The 8,580-nt window shown below is 45.6% G+C and overlaps 1 protein-coding gene across 1 annotated transcript; it reads left to right on the forward strand.

Moving 5' to 3' along the window:
• Positions 1 to 65: 65 nt before the first annotated feature.
• On the forward strand, positions 66 to 7,414 carry LOC119428540 (HMG box-containing protein 1-like). The gene is made up of 12 exons (XM_037696222.1): positions 66 to 144; positions 440 to 544; positions 668 to 872; positions 2,457 to 2,586; positions 2,674 to 2,785; positions 5,279 to 5,388; positions 5,475 to 5,631; positions 5,701 to 5,845; positions 6,642 to 6,752; positions 6,926 to 7,093; positions 7,181 to 7,322; positions 7,397 to 7,414. Exons 1-12 carry the CDS (start codon positions 66 to 68, stop codon positions 7,412 to 7,414), a joined length of 1,482 nt encoding a protein of 493 aa, XP_037552150.1.
• The last annotated feature ends 1,166 nt before the right edge of the window (positions 7,415 to 8,580 follow it).

Consider the following 8,580-nt stretch of genomic DNA (forward strand, 5'->3'; position numbering starts at 1 on the left):
CCCAGATCAAAGTGGATTGCTGCCATCTTGAAACGAGTCTAAGTTGAAAAAAATTTATAGCGAACATGCTAAAGCCCCATTTGAACCTTAACATCACAATCAGTTTTGCATTACGTGTTTATTTGCAAGTTGCAGCAGCTAGCGGTAGCACTTCCGGTGCAGCCTCAAGCACTTTCTGCAGGAGTAATCATTTAATGTAAAAAGTCCAGTAATGTATGAAACACTAAAAAAACTTTTAGGATCAGAGTTGTTGTTTTTTTAATTTTATGTGTGTGGCTTCACTCAGACTAGCCGTTAGCTCATCAGTTTGCTCAAAATTAAAGATGCTAATGATTAATAAAGAATTGACAAAACCAAACTTGTAAAGTGGCCCGACTATCACTTTAATGAAGACGAATCACTCTGTAAAGCTCCTGTTGTTGTTTGTCGTCTCCTTCAGGAACAATAAATACACACGGCGCCCAGTCCCATGATCCTCTGCGGTGTGACGAACACTTCCTCTCTTCCCTTGGCGGCCCCACCAGTGACAGTTACATGGAATACGGTGTGTAATAAAATCAGGAACACAGTAATGACTGAGGGCTTCAGCTTTAATGATTTATTTTAATATTTATGATTATTAATGCTGAGTCAGCATCTTCAGCGCCTATTTGTTTTCCTCTCCCAGACGATCTTCCAGATCTGCAGGAGGTTCAAGAAGAACCGGCAGCTCTGTCCGTGTACAAGGTGGAGGTCGGCGTGTCGCACCAGGAGCGTCACGATCACACACAGACACACAGGCCCCCGCCTCCAGACACACTGTGGCTCACACAGCTGGCGCACATCGCCACCGGGCCTCAGAGCCCACTGCTGCAGGACCCTGCTCACAGCAGGTGGGTGGTCTTTGTACACCTCATGTCACCAAATAACAACAGGTACCAACAAAAACCTGATCATTTCAATTACACACTATTGAGCGCACCTGAATATAAGCCACGCACAATAAATTTAAAATAAAAAATGTGCACATATAGGCCACACTTGTCTATAAGCTGTGATATTTACGCAGAATTTTTTAAAAACTTTTAATTAAGTACTATAGAGTGGCAGCACACAGCTACTGACAGAAGTGCAGCTCTTGTTGTAGATCCAGAATCAACCACCAGGTGGCGTTTTATTTAACTGTTCAACAGAGTAGACTTGTGTTCGGGCCTAATAAATCCGACCTGGCCCAGACCTAGCCCGTAGTCTCCCCCGTAATTCGAGGGCCGAACTCGAAAAAAATAAACTTTTTTTTTTTTTAATTAAGCTTTTACTGCTTTTGTAAGCAAATCAGTTTGACATGATAGTTTTAAAAGCATAAAGAAAGGAAGCTATAAGATTTATTTTTATTAACAAGTCACCAAATGGATATTAACATTCAAAACAAATGGCCTAAAAAAAAAATCAACTCTGAATAAAGAGAGGCTATTACACAGATGAACAAAATATTTTTAGAGCAAAATCATGTGGAAAACTATAGAACAAAACAGTTTTCATTTAGATATAAAAGAAAGCCGTGCGAAATTAAGCTGAGTCATGCTGTCGGCTGGTGACGGAGCGATTTAACTTACGACAGAATAAAACTGGTGTGTGCATGAAAAGTACATTGAAAAGGCTTAAATTCTACAACAGTGCTTATGCTAATACTTTAATAAACAAAATATCTATAACAAACAACAGACAGCGGGTAAAGATGGAAGGAAGGAAACTAATATTGCACAATCTTGAAATGCAACAACAACAGGAGTAATGAAGAACAATGATCCAAAATTCTAAATGTATTTAAAAAGCTGTCAAGAAGTTCTTGTGTTCTCCTTACATGGTTCGTCATGTAAAAACAAGAGCATCGCGGGCCTGAGCGTGCACGTGACACGCATCAGTGTCGTCATTTTAAGTTTGTTTGAATGAGGTTACAGGAAAAGTGCGGTGCCCACCCATTAATCACATTAAAGCGGCCAAGCCCGGCCATAATCCGGGTCGGTCCGGGCCGGGTGTTGCGTTCGTGTTAGAAATGACAGCTCTAATGAACCCCACAGGTCTTCATGACAGCTTCTTCCCTCACTCGTGGTTACTCTACTGAATGGTCGTAACAACAGAACGATGCTAAACAGCTAATGGAAATGATTAACAACGAACATAAATTTTACCCATAATCCCTCCCTGAGGCCATGTGACCGCTTGTCAACCGCAGCAGAATGCTACAGTACGTACCGTAATACTTTGCAGATTTTCAGGCATTTTACTCAGAATTTAAGTCCAAGTACAAACATTTTTTATTTGCTCCAAACACTTTGATCCTCCAGAATATCCAGCTGTTTTTCTTCGCGGAACATTTGGTGTAATAAATAAAATGTTCCTTTGAGCCACTCGAGGGATTCTGTGGTGAATCCAGGAATCACCGCTCCTCTTACCGTCTGTCTCTTTGTGTGTTTTAGCTTCTCTTCAGTCAGCGCCCCGAGCCGCAGCAGGAGTGATCTCCACTCCTACGCTCGGCCTCCTCCTGCGCTCCCCAGCAGCTCCACGTCTCCCCCCCGCGCTCCTGGCAGGGAGCGCCGACGCAGCAGGGTAGAGCTCAGACTGATTTGACGCTTTAAAACCCGTTCCTCTTCAGGCTTTGCGTTTGCGATCCTGGCGTTTGGTTGTTGTTTGCAGACGAGCAGCGAGTGTGGTTCTGCCGTCTCAACGAGGTCGTCTGTGTCCGACGACGAGGACATGGGCTGGAGTTTCTCCTGGCCTCCTACAGCCTGGAACTGTTTCCTCAAAGGTAGAAACCTTCAGGTTCAGACGAAGCACTGAATGAAAGGAAAAACACGGAAGAATGTTTCTTTTCTAGACCAGCTTCTAACTTGTTTAACATTTGATTGACTTATTTTAACACTTTGATTAAAATGTTTCTTCTTCTTAAAACCAGTTAGATGCAACTTTATGTTTCTTGGACTGAACAAACTGTTTGAGTTCGTGCGTGTTTAAAGTGACTTTAAGAGTTTAGTTTTTCTAGTTCACAGACACATCTGGAGTCTTGTCTTCTTGAAAGTCCTATTTATTTTTATGTGTTTTTATTAAAACATTAGTGTTAGCCAGGGGAAGTGTGTGTGTGTGTGTGTGTGGGTGGGGGGGGGGGTGTTCATGGAGTAAGTCCAGCAGGATGTCCCACATCTACTGTATTTTTTGCCCTATAAGTCGCTTTTTTTTTCTCATAATTTGCATGTCCTGCGACTTATACGAAAGCAACGTATTTATGTTTTTTCTCATATTTATAAACCAATTTTTGCTGAGATATGACCATTTCCATTCGTTCTGAATGAAATGTTTGAACACTACCATTTTCAGCCACTAGATGGCACCAGAGTAGTATAGCATGCTGTTGTATCACGTACCGTATTTTTCGTTGTCTAAGTCGCAATTTCTTTGCCTACTTTGCATGCCCTGCCACTTATACGACGAAGCGACATATTTATGGATTTTTTTTCCATATTTTTAGACCAATTTTTGGCTGATATATGACTGTTTCCATTTATTCTGACTGAAATAATGGAGCAGTACCATTTTCGTCCGCTAGGGGCACTAGAGGGCCCACTAGGCTTTTGACGACTACCGGTATACCTGTAGGTGTACCCCATTATTTATTTATTCCAGACCCGCTAAAATCCCATCAGCCCATGCCAAAAACGTCACATTGAGTAGGAGGAAAGAGAGACAACACAACAAGGATTGAGAAAACGCAGAGAAAGAGAAATTCATATTCTGCTGAGTTAGCAGTAAGCTTGTTGGAGACTGGAGGAAGACGGAGGTCACCCTAACGGCCATGAAGTGGTCGAAGAGGGTGAACCGTGGGAGTAATCGAGGTGGGCAGCTCTGGAGGAAAAGGTGAAGACGTGGGCGCTGGAGGAGCGAGCTTCTGGCAGAGGGCTGCGCACGGTGCAGCTACGTCTCCACGCCCTGACGGTTGCCAAGGCGCTTGACATCACAGAGTTTGCGGGTGGACCGTCGGGGTGTTTCAGTTTCATGCGCCGGCACAGTCTCTCCATCAGAGCGCGGACCTCCATGTGCCAAAAGCTGCCGGCAGATTTTACGGAGAAGGCGGAGAGTTTCCGCGCCTTTGTGGACAGGCAGGTGCAGGAGCACAGCATGTCGCCTGACCTCATCATTGATATGGATGAAGTTCCATTAACGTTTGATATCCCAATGGGACGGAGTGTGGCGCAGAAAGGGGGGGAAAAAGCGTGACCATCCTCACCACGGGTCACGACAAGTGCCACTTCACTGCGGTGCTGGCATGCTGCGCAGATGGATCAAAGCTGCCGCCCGTGGTGATTTTTAAGCGTAAAACCATGCCGATGGAGGAGTTTCCTCCGCGCGTGGTTGTGACGGTTAATGAGAAGGATGGACACAGACATGATGAGCGTGTGGCTCACAAAGTGCTACACGAAGCGGCCAGGTGGATTTTTTTTATTTAAGAGCAAAAAAAACCAAAACCCAACTATATCCTTGCCGTCATCCTTGACAAGGCTTGACAAACGTGCTGCAGCCTCTGGACAGTTCTGTGAACCGGAGCTTCAAAGCAGCTCTGCCTTTGGGAACAGTGGATGGTGGACACAGCTTCACGGCTACGGGACGGATGCTGGCAGAACTCTTCGCCAGCGACACAGAGGATGAAGAATTCAACGGGTTTGAATTTAAAAAAAGAAGAAGGTGTTTCTGTCATCATTATGGGCGGGTGGGTTAATGTTAAGGCCGCTTCATTTCACCGGCTTCGTTTTGCCACGTTTTTACCGCAGCAAAACTATTTTTTGAATTTCAGCTGATTTGACCATTACAGTGCATTTATTAAGGAAAAGTTCAACTGAGACACACCTTTGCTATAATTTTGAGCAAACAAGTAATTGTTTTTAAGTGTTAATCTTGTTAAAGTCCTCCCGTGCACGCTCCTGCGGCCGCCGTTCGGCAGCCGATCCATTTTTGGCACAACACCGGCCAGCATTTCCGGGTTGTCAGCGGTGACTCGTAACATAAGCGACACATCAGCAGCGACGCATTATAGATGCAACTTATACGGCGAAGCAACATATTTATGGATTTTTCCACTTTATTGGACATAATTGGACTGATGTGACTTGTAGGGCGGAGCAACACGTACGGTGAAAAATACGGTACATTGAATCCCCTGAATGTTCATCCTGCAGCAGCGGGGTTTTAATACGCTCGTGTTCACAGTAACGTGGAGATGTGAGCACCTGATCTCCGTTTCTGTCTTCAGGAACTCGTCTGCGCTTCCACAGCGGCTCAAACATGGCGTGGCAGGACGTGGAGGACTTGGAGGCTGGTGGAAAGGACTGTGCTGACGAGGAGTGGTCGAGATTTCTGAAGGTACGATGAAGTTTTAGTCCAGTCTCCGTCAGTGGTTCTGATCCAACAAAGTCCTGAATCAGCAGTCAAACCGGTCTCTTGTGCAGAGCTATGGCTCCGAGGGTCTGCAGCTGGTGGAGCATGAAGAGACAGTGTTGTCTGGTCAGACTGTCCTGCAGTTAACCTTTGACCCCGGGGTGTTTGGACATACCCCCGTCACGGCCCGGTGCCAACTGGACCACCCCTTCTACGTCAAAAACAAAGGTAGGAGTGAGGCTGAGGAGAAGACCCCATTCTCTGTTTTCTCTCTAACACTCGCCTTCCTTCTGTCAGGGTGGTCCTCGTTTTACCCAAGCTGGACCGTGGTGCATTATGGGATACCGTGTTATGAAACTGAAGTAGGAGATGTGTGCCTGCCTCCTGGGCACAGAGATGCAAAGCACACAGATGATTCACTGGTTTTTGACACATTTAAAAGGTAAAGTTGTTTTAAAGTTTTGTCTTTTATTTGGTTTATTAAACATCAAAAATCACACAACATGTTCTGAAGCTTTCAGTTCTGTGTAAAGGTTGTAAACAATCAGTAGCTTACCTGTTGTAGATAGCTCAATGAACCACCTCAGTTTAAACTGGTATCATAATTTCTGGACTATTGAGCACACCATAAGCCACGCCCACTAATTTTAAAAAGAAAAATGATTTTGTACATAAATAAGCTGCACTTGTCTATAAGCTGTGGGTGTGCACGTTGTAACATGAGATATTTACACAGAAAGAAAAAAATTTAAATTAAGTTCCAGTAACAAACACAAATACGTACAGGAAACGTTTTTTCTGAACAGTGCTGGTAACACGGCTGGTTAACAAAAAAAAAAACCAGTAGCCTATTAGGAGGTCATCGAACGCTATCTTCATCTTCCTCCTGTGCACTGCGCTCATGAGCTTGTGCTGTCCTCTTCATCACGTTTCCCCCCCTCCCTGGGGGCACAATGGGGAGGGGAGGAGAGAACGGGAGAATGGATTTCTCCAGTGGACCAATAAAACCAATTTACATTGGTCCACTGAGTCATCCAGTTGACATTAAATGCATCCACAATGGAAAGACCAAAGAGTGGCAGCAGCTAGCTGTAGCACCTCTGGTGCAGCCTGGGTCACTCCAGAAGAACAGCGTAACGTGGAAACCATGGCGATGGACGTGTTTTGTCACACGAGATGAGATCTGAACTTTGCTTGTTCCACCATAAAAACCGTGCTCATCGAGTGAATCTTTGCAGCTACGACTTCACTCCTCTGGACTCGTCTGCCGTTTACATGTTGAGCAGCATGGCGAGACGCCGGCGCGCCTCACAGTCCAGCGGGGGAGCCGCTTCCCCCGAGAGAGCCACGTTCCAAGGTCTGGCACCTCAAAATATAAATGAACGTTTTCTAATGCAGTTAGGACGCTGAAGACAGAGAGAAGTGGACTTTCTATCCAGGAGGTAGATTTATAAATTGGAGGCATCCTCCAGAGTGTGACGCGAACCTGTTTACAACTCACCGCAGATAGCCACAGTTCCAGCCATTCCCAGTCCAGACATCACAAGCCAACAAAGAACCAGTTGGTCAGAGCACAGGGAGGCGGCGGCGCCACGCCCAGCAGGTGCAAGAGACCGATGAACGCCTTCATGCTGTTCGCCAAGAAGTTCAGGGTGGAGTACACGCAGATGTATCCGGGCAAGGACAACAGGTGGGTGTGTGAGCCCTGAGGCCGTTTACTGTGTGGCCACGTGCGCTAATGTGTGTGTGTGTGTGTGTGTGTGTGTGTGTGGTGCAGAGCCATCAGCGTCCTCCTCGGGGAGCAGTGGAAGAAGATGCGAAGCGAGGAGCGGCTCGTGTTCACGCTGCAGGCCAAAGCGCTCGCCGACGAGCAGAAGAGGCTCAACCCCGACTGCTGGAAGCGCAAACGCACGAACTCTGTAAGAACACACACACACACACACACGTGCACGCTCCAGTTTATCGTCTGATTCACGTCTTCTTTGTCCGACAGGGATCTCAGGGACATTAAGGCTCCAGAAAGGAGCCCACAGGAGAACACACACGTCCTCTCCCACTTGTTCAGAAAAAAACCGTGCAGAGTTTGTTTTTTTTAAACTTTGATCCGGTCCAGCTTTTCCTCCGCAGCTCCTTTTCCTCTCCTCCGAGGTGCCGCCAGCTGTGGACCCAGCGGAGCAGGTCGTGGAGCGTTCATCCCGTCACACGTGAGATCCTGGTTCGTCAGGTTCTCTCTCTTATGCTTGAATCAGGTGGAGGTTGTGGTGCTGCAGCGTTTTTAGCCAAAGTATTTAACGTAGCCGTTTCTTAAAACTTGTACGTCCTAAACAGAAACACAATATATGAAATTGTATTTTCTTACCTGCGTTACTCAGTGTTGAACAGAACTATTTAACTTTGCTTTAATCAAACTGACCTCAGAGCCCTCGGCTGGTGAGCAGATAAAAGTTCAGGTCTTTTCAAGTAGGGTCCTGCGGAGAGATTAAAAACAAACATCTTACCTGCTGCAGGTACGTGTTTTTCAACAACCTTAGATTAAAAGCAAACATTTAGTTCTGACTGGACTGATGAGCTCACGGCAGCTGCAGCCGTAAAACGACCCCAAACTTGAAGCTAATTTAATTTGAACCTTTACAATGTTGTTTAACATTATGGAGTTATAGCGCTACTGCTAGCTGCTGCTTACACTTTCAAATAACCATCAAATATATGTAAATCACTATTGTGCAACATTGGCAGCAATGGGAAGGTTTATAAAAATGATGTTTGCATAAATTAAGAGATGTTTTAAGAGTAGCGGTTCTCTTTGGGCCCCTCTCGGACTAAATAGCTCATATTCAGGTCTCTGTTGTAAACGAGTCCTCGTGGCTCAATGGACTAACGTGTTTAAATAAAGGTTGAATGAATGAATCAATCCGGTCAAACCTAAACTATTTCTCAGACTGAGGCTTTCGTAAGAGCTATCTGCAACAGGTAAGATGTGAATTGTTCATGACCTTTACACAAACCCCTCTTGAAATGCTTGAACTGTCACTTTAAGGACCGATCTTTCCTCGTGGAGTTTTCGTGCAACGTTCGGCGCCGCTCTGTTCAGACTTCACAGCGTCGCTCATGTTTGCAGACGATGTCCTGGTAATCGCTGCCACCTGGCGATTATTCGGGGGCCAGTGAACGCATCGT

This window comes from Nematolebias whitei, chromosome 22 (assembly GCF_014905685.2).
Source record: "Nematolebias whitei isolate Nwh7 chromosome 22, NemWhi1, whole genome shotgun sequence".
Classification (NCBI taxonomy): Eukaryota; Metazoa; Chordata; class Actinopteri; order Cyprinodontiformes; family Rivulidae; genus Nematolebias; species Nematolebias whitei.

Bases quoted from the DNA above. Each gene is read 5' to 3' on its own strand.
- LOC119428540 (XM_037696222.1), top strand. From the start codon at position 66: ATGCTAAAGCCCCATTTGAACCTTAACATCACAATCAGTTTTGCATTA. The intron at 545-667 runs GTGTGTAATAAA...TTCCTCTCCCAG, and splicing joins TGACAGTTACATGGAATACG to ACGATCTTCCAGATCTGCAG. The intron at 873-2,456 runs GTGGGTGGTCTT...TGTGTGTTTTAG, and splicing joins CAGGACCCTGCTCACAGCAG to CTTCTCTTCAGTCAGCGCCC.